Source organism: Heterodontus francisci, chromosome 38 (genome assembly GCF_036365525.1).
Source record: "Heterodontus francisci isolate sHetFra1 chromosome 38, sHetFra1.hap1, whole genome shotgun sequence".
Taxonomy (NCBI): Eukaryota; Metazoa; Chordata; class Chondrichthyes; order Heterodontiformes; family Heterodontidae; genus Heterodontus; species Heterodontus francisci.
Window position 1 is genome coordinate 25,842,312 of NC_090408.1, and position 21,096 is coordinate 25,863,407.

Consider the following 21,096-nt stretch of genomic DNA (forward strand, 5'->3'; position numbering starts at 1 on the left):
ATGGGCAAGAACATGGCAGATGGAATATAATGTGAATAAGTGTGAAGTGATCCACTTTGGTGGAAAGAAACAGAAAGGCAGAGTATTTCATAAATGGTGAGAGGTTGGGAAGTGTTAATGTCCAAAGAGACCTGGGTGTCCTTGTTCATGAGTCACTAAAAGCTAGCATGCAGGTGCAGCAAGCAATCAAAAAGGCAAATGGTATGTTGGCCTTCATTGCAAGGGGATGAGAGTACCAGAGTAAAGATGCATTGCTTCAATTGTATAAAGCATTGGTGAGGCCACACCTGGAGTATTGTGTTCAGTTTTGGTCTCCTTATCTACGGAAGGATATACTTGCTATAGAGGGAGTGCATCGGAGGTTCGTTCACCAGACTAAGTCCTGGATTGGCGGGATTGTGGAGAAATTGCAGAAACTGGGCCTGTATTTCTAGAGTTTCGAAGAATGAGGTGATCTCATTGAAATTTACAAAATTCTTACAGGGCGTGACAGGGTAGATGTGGATAGGACATTTCCTCTGGCTGGTGAGTCTAGAACAAGGGGACACAGTCTCCGAATAAGTGGCAGGCCATTTAAGACTGAGATAAGGAGGAATTTCTTTACCCAGAGGGTTGTGAATCTGTGGAATTCTCTACCCCAGAGGGCTGTGGAAGCTCAATCATTGAGTATGTTCAAGACAGAAATCGATAGATATCTGGATATTAATGACATCAAGGGATATGAGGATAGTGGGGAAAATGGCATAGAGATAGATGATTGGCCATGATCTGTTTGAATGGCAGAGCAGGCTCAATGGGCCGAATGGCCGACTCCTGCTCCTATTTTCTCTGATCCTATAAGGAGTTCCATTGCTTTTTGGGGGAGAGGATGCAGCGGTTACATAGTTTAAGGTTCTGCCACTAATTGAGCAGAGGTTGGCAGGGATACATAGAAGACTAGAGTCAGAATAACAGAGGGTTCTAAATGAGATATAAGACTGAATGAGATTGCATAGGCTGAAAAGTGCAAGACTCTGGTGGGATTTGTACTCAAAGATGGGGTTGTTAAAATAAGTACAGTGAGGGATGGGGTCAGTGACAGTTGGCAAGAACAGTGAGATGAGCTGACTTGAACTGATAAGGATTTGGGTAATGAAGTTCCACAAAAACTCCACAGACTAAAGCCAGGGAGGTCAACAAGTGTTGAAGATATCAAAATTGGAGATGTCAAGGCAATAGTTGCAGATTTCAGCATGCATAGGGGTGAGGCAGGAATGGAGGCAAGAAATGTTACAGATGTGGAAGTGGGTAGTCTTGGCGATGGACCAAATGTCAAGGCTGAAGTTCAGCTCAGGGTTAATGAGGACATTAAGGTTCCATGCCGTCAGGTTCAGCCTGAACAAGCAGCTGGGAAGAGACATGGAATCAAAGCCCAATGTAGTTTCTGGCAAGAAATGAACAGGATGGCTTTTGGCTAGAACTGGAGAAAGGTGTTGCTTATTTAATTCTGGACAAATATTTGCACAACACATATAAATAACACTTTCTTGCTCTCCAACATGTGGCTTCAATATACTAATTACACTCTTCCAAAGTCTTCACACTTCCAAAGGGGTTTTGCATAGGATCAAAAACAGGGAAGTGTAACCTTGAAATTCCAAAGGCCTCCATATTGGAAGGAAATATAACTGAACTTCTTTTCATTAGAATTCTTTAAAATGCTGATAGGCATAAGGTGGAAGTAAGCAGATATTGCAGCACTAACACTTGCTCAAGGTAAGTATAGGTTACACTATTTTACAAGAACAAGATTTTTAATAGACAACGAGTAAATCTTCCATGGTGTCACACAGACCGAGTGTGGACTTCAGGTGAAGTGGAGTTAGAGGGCTGGGTGACCAAGGACTAACTCATTCCACATTTTAAAGTCATATTTGCTTTTCTTATTTTCTTTGATACTTTAGTTTCAAATATTTGTAGTTAAATAGCAAAACAACAGCAATTTGAGAAACAGAAAATGAGTGTTTGTTGGAGCGTAGGGAATTCTCTGCAGTATGAGCGAAGAAGATGGTAGACACGAGCACTGCAGCACTACCACTGGCAGAAGGGTGTACTAACAATGTTACACAGGCAGGTTCCATTATAAATATAGGCATAAGAATTTATTATAGAAAAAGCTGACACAAAAGTTGGCAAAAATACAATAACTGGAAGTAGGCAGGAAGTGATCACAAACATAAGATTCTTAAAATATTATATAGATATATTACTCTGCTAAGGTAAGCTATGTCTCTTTAAGGTAATTATGTCATAATTGTTATTAAGTAGAGACAGTTCAGGTCATTCTTGCTTGGTCAACGAGTGCTGTACATTACAAAGTGCTTGTTAATTTTACTCAAAAGAAAACAGCATTAAGTTTTTTAAATTGTAATATGCTATAACATCTGCATGTGATGTCTCTGTATGCTGACGTGCCATCTTTATTACAGATTTACTGTCAATAGTACCACAGTCAGTCAGAGGTTACATGGTTTTAAAGGGGGCTTCTGGGGTATGTAAGAGAGGGAAAGTTGAAGAGCAGGATTCAGATCTCACTGGCTCTGTTTTGTAAAGGATACTAGCACAGCAGTAAACATTTATGCAGGCACTAAGCACTATAGAATCATAGAAAGTTTAAGGCACAGAAAGAGGCCACTTGGCCCATTGTGTCTGTGCTGGCCGAAAAATGATCCACCCATTCTAATCCCACCTTCCAGCATTTGGTCCGTGGCCCTGCAGATTACGGCATGATAGAACATAGAACATTACAGCGCAGTACAGGCCCTTCGGCCCTCGATGTTGCGCCGACCTGTGAAACCATCTGACCTGCACTATTCCATTTTCATCCATATGTCTATCCAATGACCACTTAAATGCCCTTAAAGTTGGCGAGTCTACTACTGCTGCAGGCAGGGCGTTCCACGCCCCTACTACTCTCTGAGTAAAGAAACTACCTCTGACATCTGTCCTATATCTATCACCCCTCAACTTAAAGCTATGTCCCCTCGTGTTTGCCATCACCATCCGAGGAAAAAGACTCTCACTATCCACCCTATCTAACCCTCTGATTATCTTATATGTCTCTATTAAGTCACCTCTCCTCCTCCTTCTCTCTAACGAAAACAACCTCAAGTCCCTCAGCCTTTCCTCATAAGACCTTCCCTCCATACCAGGCAACATCCATGTAAATCTCCTCTGCACCCTTTCCAAAGCTTCCACATCCTTCCTATAATGCGGTGACCAGAACTGCATGCAATACTCCAGGTGCGGCCGCACCAGAATTTTGTACAGCTGCAGCATGACCTCGTGGCTCTGAAACTCGATCCTCCTACTAATAAAAGCTAACACACCATATGCCTTCTTAACAGCCCTATTAACCTGGGTGGCAACTTTCAGGGATTTATGTACCTGGACACCAAGATCTCTCTGCTCATCTACACTACCAAGAATCTTCCCATTAGCCCAGTACTCTGCAGTCCTGTTACTCCTTCCAAAGTGGATCACCTCACACTTTTCCGCATTAAACTCCATTTGCCATCTCTCAGTCCAGCTCTGCAGCCTATCTATGTCCCTCTGTAACCTACAACATCCTTCGGCACTATCCACAACTCCACCGACCTTCGTGTCATCCGCAAATTTACTAACCCACCCTTCGACACCCTCATCCAGGTCATTTATAAAAATGACAAACAGCAGTGGCCCCAAAACAGATCCTTGCGGTACACCACTAGTACCTAAACTCCAGGATGAACATTTGCCATCAACCACCACCCTCTGTCTTCTTTCAGCTAGCCAATTTCTGATCCAAAGCACTAAATCACCTTCAATCCCATATTTCCGTATTTTCTGCAATAGCCTACCGTGGGGAACCTTATCAAACGCCTTACTGAAATCCATATACACCACATCCACGGCTTTACCCTCAGCCACCTGTTTGGTCACCTTCTCAAAAAACTCAATAAGGTTTGTGAAGCACGACCTACCCTTCACAAAACCGTGCTGACTATCGCTAATGAACTTATTCTTTTCAAGATGATTATAAATCCTATCTCTTATAACCTTTTCCAACATTTTACCCACAACCGAAGTAAGGCTCACAGGTCTATAATTACCAGGGCTGTCTCTACTCCCCTTCTTGAACAAGGGGACAACATTTGCTATCCTCCAGTCTTCTGGAACTATTCCTGTCGACAATGACGACATGAAGATCAAGGACAAAGGCTCTGCAATCTCCTCCCTAGCTTCCCAGAGAATCCTAGGATAAATCCCATCTGGCCCAGGGGACTTATCTATTTTCACACTTTCCAAAATTGCTAACACCTCCTCCTTGTGAACCTCAATCCCATCTAGCCTAGTAGTCTGTATCTCAGTATTCTCCTCGACAATATTTTCTTTCTCTACTGTAAATACTGACGAAAAATATTCATTTAACGCTTCCCCTATCTCCTCTGATTCCACACACAACTTCCCACTACTATCCTTGATTGGCCCTAATCTAACTCTAGTCATTCTTTTATTCCTGATATACCTATAGAAAGCCTTAGGGTTTTCCTTGATCCTATCCGCCAATGGCTTCTCGTGTCCTCTCCTCGCTCTTCTTAGCTCTCCCTTTAGATCCTTCCTGGCTAGCTTGTAACTCTCAAGCGCCCTAACTGAGCCTTCACGTCTCATCCTAACATAAGCCTTCTTCTTCCTCTTGACAAGCGCTTCAACTTCTTTAGTAAACCACGGCTCCCTTGCTCGACAACTTCCTCCCTGCCTGACAGGTACATACTTATCAAGGACACGCAGTAGCTGCTCCTTGAATAAGCTCCACATTTCGATTGTGCCCATCCCCTGCAGTTTCCTTCCCCATCCTACGCATCCTAAATCTTGCCTAATCGCATCATAATTTCCTTTCCCCCAGCTATAATTCTTGCCCTGCGGTATATACCTGTCCCTGCCCATCGCTAAGGTAAACCTAACCGAATTGTGATCACTATCACCAAAGTGCTCACCTACATCTAAATCTAACACCTGGCCGGGTTCATTACCCAGTACCAAATCCAATGTGGCATCGCCCCTGGTTGGCCTGTCTACATACTGTGTCAGAAAACCCTCCTGCACACACTGGACAAAAACCGACCCATCTAAAGTACTCGAACTATAGTATTTCCAGTCAATATTTGGAAAGTTAAAGTCCCCCATAACAACTACCCTGTTACTCTCGCTCCTGTCGAGAATCATCTTCGCTATCCTTTCCTCTACATCTCTGGAACTATTCGGAGGTCTATAGAGACTCCCAACAGGGTGACCTCACCTCTCCTGTTTCTAACCTCGGCCCATACTACCTCAGTAGACGAGTCCTCAAACGTCCTTTCTGCAGCCGTAATACCCTCCTTGATTAACAATGCCACACACCCCCCTCTTTTACCATCTTCTCTGTTCTTACTGAAACATCTAAATCCCAGAACCTGCAACATCCATTCCTGTCCCTGCTCTACTCATGTCTCCGAAATGGCCACAACATCGAGATCCCAGGTACCAACCCATGCTGCAAGCTCACCCACCTTATTCCGGATGCTCCTGGCGTTGAAGTAGACACACTTTAAACCAAGTTCTTGCTTGCCAGTGCCCTCTTGCGTCCTTGTAACCTTATCCCTGACCTCACTACTCTCAACATCCTGTACACTGGAACTACAATTTAGGTTCCCATACCCCTGCTGAATTAGTTTAAACCCCCCCAAAGAGCACTAGCAAATCTCCCCCCCAGGATATTGGTACCCCTCTGGTTCAGGTGAAGACCATCCAGTTTGTAGAGGTCCCACCTACCCCAGAAAGAGCCCCAATTATCCAGGAAACCAAAACCCTCCCTCCTACACCATCCCTGCAGCCACGTGTTCAACTCCTCTCTCTCCCTATTCCTCGCTTCGCCAGCACGTGGCACGGGCAACAACCCAGAGATAACAACTCTGTTTGTTCTCGCTCTAAGCTTCCACCCTAGCTCCCTGAATTTCTGCCTTAAATCCCTATCTCTCTTCTTACCTATGTCGTTGGTGCCTATGTGGACCACGACTTGGGGATGCTCCCCCTCCCCCTTAAGGATCCCAAAAACACGATCCGAGACATCACGAACCCTGGCACCTGGGAGGCAACACACCAACCGTGAGTCCCTCTCGTTCCCACAGAACCTCCTATCTGTTCCCCTAACTATGGAGTCCCCAATGACTAATGCTCTGCTCCTCTTCCCCCTTCCCTTCTGAGCAACAGGGACAGACTCTGTGCCAGAGACCTGTACCCCATTGCTTACCCCTGGTAAGTCGTCCCCCCCAACAGTATCCAAAACGGTGTACCTGTTGTTGAGGGAAACGGCCACAGGGGATCCCTGCACTGCCTGCTGGTTCCCTCTCCTTCCCCTGACGGTAACCCATCTACCTACTTCTTTTACCTGAGGTGTGACTACCTCCCTATAACTCTCAATAACCCCCTCCACCTCCCGACTGATCCGAAGTTCATCCAGCTCCAGTTCCCTAACGCGGTTCTCGAGGAGCTGGAGTTGGGTGCACTTCCCGCAGATGCAGTCAGCAGGGACACTCTTGGCGACCCTTACCTCCCACATTCTGCAGGAGGAACATTCAACTGCCTTAACCTCCATTCCCACTATTCTAAATTCCCAACAAATCTACTGAAAACCAAAAAAAAAAGTCAAAACTTGTTAGCTTAGCAATCCGACAGACAGAACTTTTTTTTTGGTTAGAGGAGGAGGATGGGTGGGAGACACTACCCGAGTAGTGTTTCGGGTAAAGCAACCACCCAAATATGTAACCTCACTTACCCAGCAGTCTCCCTCTCTCTGTGGCTTCCGATTTCTTGGCGCGCTTTTCAAAGCTCTGCTCCCGCTGTTCTCCCTCTCTCTCTCTCTCTGTGGCTTCCGATGTGCATATCCAGACTCCTTTTGAATGAGTTGAGGGTTTCTGCCTCAACTACCCTTTCAGGCAGTGAGTTCCAGACCCCCACCACCCTCTGAGTGAATTGGTTTTTCCTCATCTCCCCTCTGATTTTTCTACCCAATCACTTTAAATCTATGCCCCCTAATCACTGACCTCTCTGTTAAGGTGAATAGGCCCTTCACCTCCACTCTATCCAGGCCCCTCAAAATTTTATGCATTTCAATCAGATCTCCCCTCAGCCTTCTCTGTTCCAAGCAGAACAACCCCAGCCTATCCAATCTTTCCTCATAGCTGCATTTTTCCAGTCCTGGCAACATCCTCATAAATCTCCTCTGTACCCTCTCTAGTGCAATCACATCTATATCAGACAATCTTCAGGCTTGAGTAGAAGAGGCCATGACCTAAATTTACTGTACTATGTTGAATGACTTTCTATACTGTAGTCAATCCTGGAGCATATGGCAGCTCTATGGACATCAGCAGCAGAGACCTCAATGACAGTAGCCCCAAGTGCAGTTTGTGCTTTTTCGATGGATGTTCAGATTGCTGCTGTAGAGCCCTGGGGCTCCAGATTGGAGATGGTTGCCTCATCCAGCCTGCTTAAGGATTGTGGATGGATTGCAAATAAACATCACACAAGATCTCACGGATATCATTGGTACCGTTGGATCTGTTTTGTTTCAGGACAATGGCTATATGGAGGATATGGGGCAGTATTAGCGGCATGACAGGAATGAGGTGGTCTTATCTTTTAATCCCCTCTAATGAGTGCACCTGTTGCAAAAAGCAAGCAGAACCAGCTGCCCATGCAACAGCATAAAAAGGTGCAGTTGCCATGCGACAAGAACCATTTCAATTCCTGGAGTCTCCAATAGGAAGGGACCACAGCTATCTTACACTTTCCAAGCACTGAGGTGGCACCTAGTTAGGGTCTCAAGTGCAACCATCCTACACTGGCACCAAGGAGAAGCACATTGACAAGACGAACCAGGCACATATGCCATATCTTTACAATTATGGTTACACGCAAGTTGTTGTGCATACAAACATTATTTTTGGCACGGTTTGGAAGTTGCTGTCATCAGGTGAGAACTATTCATGATGTCTGACGATATGGGTGTGCAGGTATTGGCAGGTCGGCATTTCAGACACAGTCTACCTGCTATCCCTTTCCTGGTCATCCACATTTTGTTTCTAATACCTCCGAATGGGGGATTCCAAATGGACAATCCACTGTTGCCAGCAATGATAATGGGGGGGGGGGGGGGGACTAATAATTTTCATGAAATGGCACAAAAGCTCAAGAGAATCTGTGTCAAAAGCTAAAAAAAAAGACAAAAGATTCAAATTGGCTGAGGACGGGTATCTGTGATGGTGGGGGCTGCAGAAGGAGGCATCCGAACATTACACCTTGACTCCAAACCATCCCTTGCAGACACAATGGGAATCAGTGACTGATTTTAGATTATGTTGGGGGTGTATATTCATTTATGGGAGCTCATCGGCTGCAATCCTTAAAGTGGCAGCCAATCAATTGCCCTCATCAAGTCGCCAATGTCTCCTATTACGTGTAGTTGTTGTCAAAGTTCGCTTCTTTTGATAAAGTCGCTGCCTTTATCTATCAACATTTCCGTGTCCACCCCCCCCCCCCCCCCCCCCCACCAAAATAACCACTTTGAAAAGAATGCGCTAAACTCAGTTAGGTGTAACAGAGACACCAGGTACTTTGGGTGGTTGACTGGATCTCCAACCCAATAACGGTGTTACCCTCGGTTAAGGGATTTACTCAGAGGGCGGGTAGAAGGGGAGTGCATGGCGAGAGATGCTAATGATTAACCAGCCTGGCTCAAATTTCGGGAAAGGCGCAGATGTTCCTTTTTCTCCAATGTTGACAACTTTCCCAATGTTTGTCACTTAACTGCATTTAGAAATCACCGCGGGCCAGGGAAAGAGGTTGAAGGAAACGAGAGAGGAGGGGGAAGAAAGTTTCTGGTCACTTTGAAAGTGGAGCGAAGGGTTGTACTTGAGCAAATATTGATCTGATCTCAATTGGCGCTGGAACATCGTTATCAGGCCGTGGTCAGTGCCTTGCACCAGTGACGAAGGTCAGATCGGTTTCTTACTAAAAGATACAAACAGGTACTGACTTCTTGTGCAGCTGAAAACCTCGGGGAGCAGTAATGGAAACACAGAAACAGAAACAGAGTCTGATCGACAAATGCAAATTAAAGAATAGCTGGATTAAAGAAGGACTCGCCGAATTTCTGGGAACATTTATACTGATTGTAAGTATTGGTGATGATGCATTTCTATGTAATGTCAGAGCTCACTGCACCCGTTACCTTATAGCTCAGGGAACCTTGTACAGGACTATAATATACTCCAGTTATTCTTTAAATGGGTGTAAAGTTTACTATTTATGGTCAAGTTTTCTCCGAGCTCCAATAAAGTATAGATCAGGATAAAATATTTAGTAAGGACTCTTGAAAGCATTTTAAATGTTGAGCTGGGAGAACAGAATAATCAATAAATACCAAATGAAAGACAATCTGCTTTTTTTTAAAAAAAAAGCTTTGTACCGATCATATTCATCATTCTTTTTGTTATCTAAAAGAATAGAACCAACTTTGTTAAGCGAATATTCTATTCTATTTAATTTACTTGGAAGTTCATGGTAATAATTCCATTCCTCATATTCTAGTTATAATGTGAGATAGACGGACCATAAATATTGTTAGCTTGATAGAACTTTAAACTAACATGAAAACACCGCCGTGCGTAATTGGAAACTCTGTACTCTGTCAGCAAATAGTCAGATAACGGGAGCAAAATCCAGGGTCAATTAAAGAAAGAACTAATTTGCATTTATATAGTGACTTACTTCTCCTCAGAACGTCCCAAAGCGCTTCGCAGCCAGATAAATATTTTTGAAGTGTTATGTTCATTGGTCTCCATCTATGCTGTAAGATCCTTTCGGCCCATCGTGCCTGTGCTGGCTCTTCGAAAGAGCTCTCTCCCTCTCCCCTGCTCTTTCTGCACAGCCCTGTATTATTTTCTTAAGTATTTATCCAACTCCCTTTTGAAAATTACTATTGAGTCTGCTTCCAGTGCCCTCCAGGCAGTGCATTCCAGATCATAACTACTCAGGCAACCACAAAAAATCCTTATCTCCCTTCTGGTTCTTTTATAACCAACTTGGACACAGCAAGGTCCCAAATCCAGCACTGAGAGAATGATCAATGCCGGGAATTCCCTCAGAAAGTATCTGGCTCCACTGCTGTAACATTAGCGGAAATCCCAACTACACCTGTGAACGAGATGTCTGCCAGACTTCCACTCAAATTTACAGCTGCGGAGGCGAGCAGGCTGGAGGGAATTCCCGGTTGGTTGAAGGGATAAACGTTGGCCAGGACACGGAGAGACTTCCCTGCACTTCAAGTAGGCTGATGGGATTTTTTTTCATCTCCACCTGAACAGTCCAAAACATAGGCCATCTGACAATCCATTCCCCCCTCTCCCCACCCCCACCCAGTATTTTACAGGAATGCGATGGATGGAAATAAAAAAATGCCCTTTGATTTTGAATTACTTTTTATTCAATAGAGGTTTTCTGGTTTGCGCTTAGGGTTCTGCACATCTAACATATCTGTGATCTACTTGTCCTTAAAAAAACTTAAAGGTAAGAATTACATACACCCAGTCCAAATGGATGCAACTAGATACTCACTGATCCTTTGTTTTATTCAAAATTTACCTTGGCAGCCAAGATGGAGTTGGTATGGGGCTTTGGAAAACGGCTATTCTCAGTCTATCTTTCTCAGAGACAATTTCCTATCAAGCATTGTGCTTGAAATGACACAGTGGCATAGGGACATTTCTACAATACAAAAGTGACTACACTTCAGAAGTACTTCATTAGCTGTAAAGCGGTTTGGGACTTCCTGAGATCATGAAGGACCTTATATAGCTGCAAGTTTACTCTTTCTTGTACTCTTTTAATGGAGACATTAACTCACTTGATTTAAATGTGTTTCCTCCTTCGTTAAAATAGTAACAAAGGAATTTCATGTGTGTTCACATTAACATGCCAGGACCATTGTATTTTAAATGTTTCAAATGTCATAATTTTGTCCACGTTAAAGAGATTATGTTACATTATCTTACACAGTATATCATTTTTAAACAAAAAAATTGTGACCATTGCTCAAAATTCTCTACATTGCAGCTGTTTGGTTGTAGTTCACTTGCCCAATCAATACTGAGTAGAGGAGTAAGTGGCAACATGCTGACTGTATCCATTGGCTTTTCATTTGGAATCACCATAGCTGTTTATGCTACCATAGGAGTATCAGGTAAGTGCTGAGCATTATCCAAGATACAATGGATATCCAGGTAAAACTTTTCCAGCATAGAACTGAACTGTTAGCATTATTGAACACAACAGAGATAGCACTTTAATATTTGAATGCAGCCTTGAGAACACAGGTCTGATATAATCTTTAGGCTTCTGGCAGATCCAGAAAAATATTTTCCTTGGCTAGCCTGCTTTTTATAATTTTTTTCAGCTCATACAGTAATGTTTTAATAATAAAACAACTTAAATGTCATGAGTAACTCTAAATATCATTATTCTTTGCAAATAAAATCCACATTTAAAATATTCATTTGAAACATTTGACTTGTGTTTTTTCTGTCCTCTTTAACTACATTGCATCATCTAACTTGTAAGTGAGTCAAGTAACATTCAGATTAAAAGTGAATATAGCACATTTGCCTAATAGAGGCGCTCATATCTCTGTGTCATATAGAAAAGACTGATTCTCAGTAACTCAAAAAAATTGGAAATATTTATCTGACCACCTCCACTTAGTCTTGCAAAAATGTTGGATTTCTTCAGGTATTTTTTTGAAAAGAATATTTTCTTATAAGGAACTCAAAAGTTCTTTAATGCTTTCCCTATTTCACTCACTCAGCAAAGTACAAATGCTAAATTCTCTTTAGTGAGTAATGATCCTTGGTAAGGTATCTTTCAGTATTTCCCCACATCATTACAATTTTAACTGTCTTGTCTAGTAATTTTACATTTAATCCCAAACTACAGTGCAATCTGGGAGGGACATGATAGGGATATTTGTTGAATATGTGGATGATTTGATAAAACAGGCATTTGCCTGTAGACTTTCCATGGGGTGTTGCATGGCAAGTTGTTGTCAGCAGGCCAGCCACACGGCACAGCATCTGAGACCAGTGTGAACAACTGTGTATCTCCTTAACCAATCTGATTGAAGAATTGTTAATGAATAGCACAGAACCTGAAACAGGAGGCGTTAAAATAGTCAATTCAAATCAGGCACAGAAAGTGAAATAAAATAGGGAAAGAAAAAATGGATTAAGAGAGAGATAAGCGACAGAAAGAAAAAGTCAAATTATTTACTTCTTTTAAAACCTTCAACAATAATTATAATCAGAAGACACGAAACTCCACATTGTAAAAGTTAATTTTCAGTGTGGGAGAGGTTGTTTGGCAGTAATTAAAACTTGCCAGGCCTTTTAAAGGGTACTTAGACTGGAATGGGCAAGCCCTAACTTTCTGTGGCAAGTTTATCCTTCTCTACAATGTCAGTACAGGAACTTCACGCTGTATCATACATTTGAATGGGGACCAAACGGTGAGATGCCGTTTTCGTGCAGATTATGGACAAGTGGCAAATCTTATAATAGCAACTTCCAGATTTTTGCATTAATTCCACCCAGGCACTGCCGATGCATGTAAATAATTTTGAGCACTGTTGGTCTCACTGTTACCATCACAGTAAAATCCTATCAAATACTTGAATAATTTATACATTATTTAATATAATCTGCCCTAATACCTATTCAAATCTTTTCTGATCTAAAATTAATGAAAAGACTCACTTTGTTACAATTTTGGCATCTCCCAAAGTCCCTATTCATGCTCACAGCCATAAGGCAAACACTATGGGGAGGCCCACACCTTGTATGGTCCAAAACATATAAACTTCATAGATGGAGTGAATGAGTTAACACTCCCCATCAATTACCTTTAATCTTGAGTCATGTATGAGAAATCTTATACAGGGTACTCACCATTCTCTCCTGAGTACTCAGAGAGGTGGAAAATACAGAATGTATTTTCAGGCTAAGCTAAAATTCAATTTTGATTTAAAAACTGTAAATTTATATGGAAGCAAAACAGAAACATAGGGCTGAATTTTACCAAGCCCTCGACGTCGTGATCCATGGTGTTGGGGGAGGGGGGTGGGGGGTCCTGAAGATGGATCCAGATGAGACTCGCCACAGACCTCAACGCTTGGAGGGCCCTGTCCGATCCTCCCGGCAGTGGCAAGGCTCTGTGGTGGCTCCCCCAATGCTAGGCGATGGGACCTGGATTTCAATATTTAAATGAATACATTTAAATTCACTTACCTGGGATCTTACGGGCACCCGTGATCTTCAGAGTGGCAGCTGCCACTCCCGTGCCTTCAGTTCCCTGTCCAGGCAACGTTGGCATGACACTGGTGGGGAGAGGAGGTAGGCTTTCAGTGTGGGAATGGGGGCGACAGGGTCAAACGCACGTAATGGGTGTAGGGGATGGTGCGCAGGGTTGAACTTCAAATTTTGTGCAGTTTGGAGGGGAGAAGGTCAGATGTAAAAGGTAAGTGTTTTGGAGGAAAGGGCAAATAGTTAATGTTGTTATTGTGGAGGGAAAGCCGCATAAAAAATGTATTTATTTAATTTTGGGGGAATGTGTTTAAAAATTTAAATTAGGTAACAGGGCTGGCTGTCCTTTAAAAATGGCACCAGTGCCTGCGCACCAGCAGCTGACGCCATTGCCGGGAACGAACAGCCCACCCCCTCCATGAGATTGGGGTGGGGGAGGGGGGCAGCGGGCTGTCCCAGCTGTTTAAATGAGCCGTCGCACCTGAGATTGCAGTGGCTCTTTGGCATTACATGTGGGCCGCCATTTTTTGAGCTCACCCCCGCAGCTCTTAAAATCCATCCCATAGTATTGGACTTTCACTCGCACTTAAAAGACATTTTCTCAAACCAAAAGGTATTTTGAAATTGTTAGATTTTTTTTTTAGACTCCTTTACATTGGACCTTGAACTAATTTTTCATGGGTGCTTCAACCATCGAGTTTCATTCCATCACCGTGACATTACTTTGGCTCGGCCAAGTGAAATTTTAAAAAATGAGCAAAAAGCTATAATGATTAATTTTGGTCTCGTCTACTCCTGATGCATCAACAATCAAAGCAGACCTTGGGGGAGAAAATATCTCAACATTTTCTCAACAGCCCATTCTTTCATACAACTCTCCTAGCTCTCTGATAAGTTGTGCCAAACTTGAGTCAAAGCCAAAGTCAAATATCATACAAATTGGAGAGAACATCTAAGTTATTAACACATAATACCTACAGTCAGAAGTGTATATTTGTCCTGCTTACAGGTTCTCCAGCTAAAAGGGACATAGAAAAATAGTAGAACCACAGTCATGCATTTTTGTATTTTTAACCTAAACTAGACTTTGTAGGAAAAGATATATTTTGCAGACAGTATCTGCCACTGTCATATGATCCTTGTCTGCTTTCCACTTCCTCGAGACTTCCAATCAATTTGATGAGAAAAACTAGAAAAATTGGAAAAGTGCTGAAAAGTGGCCACACAGTTTTGCTTTTTATCTGCAAATCAAAAGCTTAGGGTATAAAGATATGAGGAGGTCAATCTCATAAATTGTATCAAATCCAGAAGGATTGCAACTATACAAGTAAACTTGTTCAATGAGCAGTAAGCATTATTCAAGTTACCAACTGCATCTAAATTCATACTTTGAAAGAGAAAGAGCTTGAGATGCACTCAGCTGACTTGTTTGTTTTTCAATGTACTTTTGTGAGCTGGGCTATCCCTGGCTATTTCTTCCAACAGATTTATTCAGAATGGTAGCTTAGTGCCCTCTACCCAAACTCAGGCTGAGCACTACTTGGAACTTGTAAGTAAGTCAAGTAACATTCAGATTAAAAGTGAATATATCATATTTGTCTAATAGAGAGGCACTTGTATCTCTGTGTCATATAGAAATGACTGATTCTCAGGAACTCAAAAAATTTAGAAATATTTATCTGACCAACTCCACTTAGTCTTGCAAAAATGTTGGATTTCTTCAGGTATTTTTTTGAAAAAAATATTTTCTTATAAGGAACTCGAAAGTTCTTTAATGCTTTCCCTATATCATTCACTCAGCAAAGTACAAATGCTAAATTCTCTTGTGAGTAATGATCCTTGGTAAGGTGTCTTTCAGTATTTCCCCACATCATTACAATTTTAACTATCTTGACTAGTAATTTTACATTTAATCCCAAACTACAGTGCAATCTGTGAGGGACATGATAGGGACATTTGCTGAATATGTGGATGATTTGATAAAACATACTCATGGCTTTATGAGTTATGAATTATGATACTTCCACACCCATTAGATAAGATGCGCAATGTGAAAGTCACTATATGGACAATCGTGAATCATTTATCACGGATGCAAAGTCTCGTGGGCCAGGATGACACAATAGTTTAGCAGACTGTTTATCCACCTCAGGTGTTTATATCCAATCAATAGTGGTGGGATGAAAGTCCCCTCACTCTGCTGGTTGTAGGGTTCTTAAGTGATTTTCCAGTTCTTTATGGATAAAAACCCACAGCACCTAAAGAACAGATATGATAAGAGTTACCTACATCCACCAATAAAATGTGTCTTTGTGTAATATAACGAATTTTTATATTACATATTCCAAACCCGCGACCTCTACCTCCTAGAAGGACAAAGGCAGCAGACGTGTGGGAACACCACCATTTGCAAGTTCGCCTCCAAGTCACACACCATCCTGACTTGGAACTATATCGCTGTTCCTTCACTGTCGCTGGGTCAAAATCCCGGAACTCCTTTCCTAACAGCACTGTGGATGTACCTACACCATATGGACTGCAGTGGTTCAAGAAGGTGAACCACCACCTTCTCAAGGGCAATTATGGCTGGGCAATAAATGCTGGCCTTGCCAGCGATGCTCACATCCCAAGAACGAGTGAAAAAAAATAAACACCCCATGCCACCTCACTCCCATGGGTTGCCTTGCTTGATTTCAATTAATTTTCATATTCCTCCTGTATTCCATTCTTCATGCACTTTATTTGCAGTATACATGTAGATTTTTCTATATTCTTCCTGTCCCCACAGAAAGTTGGAATTTGGTTTCCAACCGATTCCCAGATATGGGAAGAGGTCGGAAGAGCTGCTTGTCAAATCTGGTGCTCCCTCCCTTTGCAATTGCGTTCATGCACAGCTCTTCAAGAAGGGCCAACCCCCTACAGTGTAAATGTTTGTTGAGAGTCCCTGGAATGGGATAACAACTCTGCTGTTATTTCTGAGCATGCAGAGTGATAGTATCAAAGTCTGGCCTTAATTTTTAAATATTCAGCAAATACCTGCCATTTATGGACTTCCTAGCTAAACCAGTGCAAATCCACTCTGTTTTAAAAAACAATTAAAAGCCATTTTAATTTCAAATTCTTTCTGTGTAAAATTGGTTAAAATAATACCCATAGATGACCGCGCTATATAAATGTGGTTCAGTTATTCTTTCAGGAAAGGAAGGAAGAAAATTCAGGATTTTTGTAAAGGGAAAAATAATCATATGATTTGATGAGCTCAACGTGTATCCACAAAAGAAAAGACAGGATTCCCGGGTTTCTCACTATCTGCACTATAATAATTTGAATCTGGATCTACCTGGGTTCATTTTTATTTATTTTATTGAAACTAAAATAATCCAACTAACTGAAATACAACAACTTTGTCAAGGTGAAGACTTATGGGCAACTGCTAGTTATTTATCAGTCACACAATTTTTATTACAAATTGAAAAACAGAAGTCTCCCATCCAGTCCAGACCGAAGCACCTTTCTACATATCCGTCATCTTTCTCCATGTTTTCTCTCTTGCAGCAAGTCTCTCCCTTATATGCATACTTTCTATCTCTCACACCAACCCATTGCACATATGAGGGCCAACTTTCCAGAAGGAAAATCATAGCGAGAGCACCCGCAATGTCCAACTATCCACTGGTAGCTCTATGCTCGGAGTTCCCATTCAGAAAATCAGAAAATACTATGAAGTAATCTTTGTTATGTCAACTTGTCTTTCAGATGCTGTACTTTACTCAGTAAAATAGTCAGGAGTAGCTGATAAATGTTAGATTTTTTTGAAAATGACATGTAAGAGAACATTCCCTCCTTGTCCGCTTCAGGCTTACAAGTTTCCCCTAGCCTGCTCTAAGCCGCAAATATTCTTCTTGTACCATATCTTCAAAATCTCCTTCCATGATTTTGAAATCTCCTTTTCCACTCTATTGGCTGAATTTTACAAGCCCCTCGACGCGGAGGTTGTGGCAGGGGGGGCCTGTAAAATTCTGCCAGCAGAGGCCCGCCTCGACCCCGGATGTCGAGAAGGCCCTGCCAAATATTAGCGGCGACGGCGGCAAGGCCTCGGTGCAGACCCCCCCCCCACCCCCCGCCACTTGGGGGCGGGGCCTTTATCTAAATATTTAAATGAGCATTAATGAAATGCAAATTAATTTACCTGCTGATGGCGGCCATTCCATGCCGATTTTACAGCCAACTGGCTGCGACTCGCATGCCTACTGAACTCCATTGGAGTTTCGAGGCGTGACACTGGTGGGGAGGGGAGAGGAATAAAATTATCAGGGCAGGAGGGTTGGGGAGCGGGGAAGACACTTTTTATTGGCTGTGGGGATGGTGGGAAGATTTGTGAATATAGGGCAATGAAAAAACCATTGGTGGGGTTGGGAAAGGGCCTCCATCTTCTAATTATTAATTAAAAACAAATTAAATCTAATATACCTTTAAAAATGTAAATTTTTGCTAAGGGTTTGAAGCCCTTTAAAAATGGCGCCAGCGCCTGTGTGGTGGCCACAGACGCCGTTGCCGGGGACGCAGCGACCACCCCCTGTCATGGTGGTGGTGGGGGTGGCTGCTCCACTCCCTCCATTTAAATCAGCCCCTGCGCATAATATTGCGGGGGCTGTGCGGCGGCACGTCTGTGTCGGAAGGCCGCTGCTTTCATAACGCGCTGCCGTGGAACACGATGCGCTGATAAAATTCAGCCCTACATATTTCCAAGAAATCTCTGAAAATCATAACACAATCGAACAGGATCAACATTGGTTTGTGAAAGGGAAATCGTTTTTGACTAATTTATTAAAGCTCTTTGAGGAAGTAACATGATAAAGGAGAATCTATAGATGTTGTGTACTTGGATTTCCAAAAGGCATTTGATAAGGTTGCACATCAAAGGTTACTATACAAAATAAGAGCTTATGGTGTGGTGGGGGTGGGGGGGGGGGGTGTGGTAATATATTAGCTTGGATAGAGGATTGGTTAGCTAACTGAAAGCAGAGAGTAGGGATAAATAGGTCATTTTCAGATTGGCAAGCTGTAACTAGTGGAGTGCCACAGGGGTCTCAACTATTTACCATCTATATCAATGACTTGGAAGGGACCAAATGTATGGTAGCTAAATTTACTGATAACACAAAGATAGGTAGGACAGTTAGTTGTGAAGAGGGCATAAAGAACCTACAAATGGATTTAGATAGATTAAGTGAGTGGGCAAAAATTTGGCAGATGAAGTATAATGTGGGAAAATGTGACGTTGTCCACTTTGGCAGGAAGAATAAAAAAGCAGTATATTATTGAAATGGAAAGATACTGCAGAACTATACGGTACTGAGGGATCTGGGTGTCCTGGCACAGGAATCACAAAACGTTAGTTTGCAGGTACAGCAAATGGAATATTGGCGCTTATTGCAAGGGGGGGAATGGAGTATAAAGGTAGGGAAGTTTTGCTACAGCTGTTCAGGGACTTAATGAGACCATATCTGGAGTACTGTGTACAGTTTTGGTCTCCTTACTTAAGGAAGGATATAATTGCATAGAAGCAGTTCAGAGAAGCTTCACTTGACTGATTCCTGGGATGAAGGAGTTATCTTATGAGGAACGGTTGAATATATTGAGCCTATACCCATTGGAATTCAGAAGAATGAGGGGTGACCTTATTGAAACATATAAGGTCCTGAGGGGACTTGACAGGGTGGATGCTGAGAGGATGTTTCCCCTTGCAGGGGAAGAACTAGGGGACACAGTTTAAAAATTAGGTGTTTCCCATTTAAGACAGAAATGAGGAGAAACTTTTTCTCTCAGAGGGTTATTAGTCTATGGAATTCACTTCCCCAGAGAGCAGTGGAGACTGGGTATTGAATATATTTACAGCTGAGTTGGATACATTTTTGATCGACAAGGGAGTCAAGGGTTATGGGGAGCAGACAGGAAAGTGGAGTTGAGGCCACAATCAAATCAGCCCTGATCTTATCGAATGGCGGAGCAGGGCTCAAACTTCGAATGGCCCACTCCTGCTTCTAATTCTTGTGTTCTAATTTTTGTGTTCTCTTCCTTTTATCTATCAGAAATTCACTTGACTTCTAAGTGTCTCCACAATGCTTCTTGCTCTGTTTTTTAAATTCCAATTAGCAAACCACACTTGCCATACTGTTGATATATGTTCCAGCAACCCAAATACAAAAAGGGATGGGTAATTGTATCTCAATTTCTGTAAATAGTGCACCCAGTTAATGAGGTTGTTCAAAATAGAGTTTTACAGGCAGTAGTGGAGTGTGAAGCTTTGCTACTGGTATTCTGCCTGGATATTTTCAATTAATAGACAGTATTGAGGTACAGCTGCAATGATTCTTGTGCTCTTGGAAAAAGAGCTCTTGGCTGAAGAATTACCAACTCACCTAGTGCTGCTCCAGTCATTAACTTTGAGAGGACTGATAGCCCAACCATAATGCTTAGGCACTGTCGATGGTAGATACAAGCATGGCATTCCCGTGATCGTGAAGTCCATTTGCTTTGGACAGCAACAACAGATAGGGTCTTTTTTACTGATTAACAGAGCAATTGTATTCAATGATCCAGTTGAGACAGACTTTATAGAACACAGAGGTTGCTGACTGTGACATGTATTATCAGGGTATCTTGAGAATTTTCATGTTTCAAATAGCTTTAGCATAATTCTTGTCTCTCGTGTACCCTAGCGTTGGAAAGTATGATTACTAAGTGAAAGAGGTGAACATAACAGGAAATCTCGTTAGCCTTATAGAAGTTGAATATTTTCTGGATGTTATAGTGTGTACACTAATTATTATTAACTGAACCTTTGATTAATGGAGTATTTGTGGATTTTTGCCTATGCTCTTATATTTAATGTCAGATGCAAGTTTTTCTGAGATACAGACACAGACACATGCTTTCTTTCCTTGATAACCAGTTAACCTAATCTGTGCAATTTTATTCCATCCAAGTTTATTTCTTCCATTTAAATCTGACTTCAGCCAGCCAACTAGGCTCTGAATCCCAATTATCACCCACTCACATCTTGGACCCTAACCAACACCCAGGCCACAGACCCTCACCACCTCTCATACCACTCCCAACATTCCATCAAAGCCCTAATTGTCTACTCCCCCAAGTCCATTACCAGCTTCCTTGCCAAACTCTCCTCCGTTCTGTCTTTACTTAGGCTCTGCTCCAAACAATTAGTTATGCTCAGTGATTTAATGTTACCTAAATTCCTCTCTCCCCATTGCTGACTTCGCTGCCCTTTTGTTCACGTTAAATCTCACCCATATCCATTGCTACATCCTCAATCTCATCATCACATAAGTCTTTGCTACTTCCATAGTGTCAATCATTAACAAGGCCATTTATGATCACTCCGCAGAACCTCTCAGCATTCATATTTCTCCGTCCACCTCCAACCGTACTATCACCACCTGCCACCCCTGGGGAAAAATTATCTCCAGATCTTTCAACATCATCCTCTTAATCTGCCACCTTCCCCTCTGGAACTTCCTTTTGTCCAAAGTAAGGCCCCATGAGAAAGAGTAGCTGTCTTGCATTTCTGACACAGGTCTCCTGAGGACCTAATAGATTGCACTGGTTGCCTATCAATCTCCCTTTCCTTGAGTGACGGCCTGTTGCCTTATGTGAACAATGAAGT

General features: G+C 42.4%; 1 protein-coding gene across 1 annotated transcript in view; it reads left to right on the forward strand.

Annotated features, from left to right (window-relative positions):
* The first annotated feature begins 8,799 nt into the window (after positions 1-8,799).
* The window catches only part of aqp9b (aquaporin 9b), a 64,307-nt gene continuing 52,010 nt past the window's right edge, over positions 8,800-21,096 (forward strand). Inside the window, exons 1-2 of the mRNA XM_068017895.1 lie at positions 8,800-9,232; positions 11,173-11,299. Coding sequence (XP_067873996.1) covers positions 9,128-9,232; positions 11,173-11,299 — 232 coding nt within the window. The 5' untranslated portion in view covers positions 8,800-9,127. The remainder of the gene's footprint in view (positions 9,233-11,172; positions 11,300-21,096) is intronic.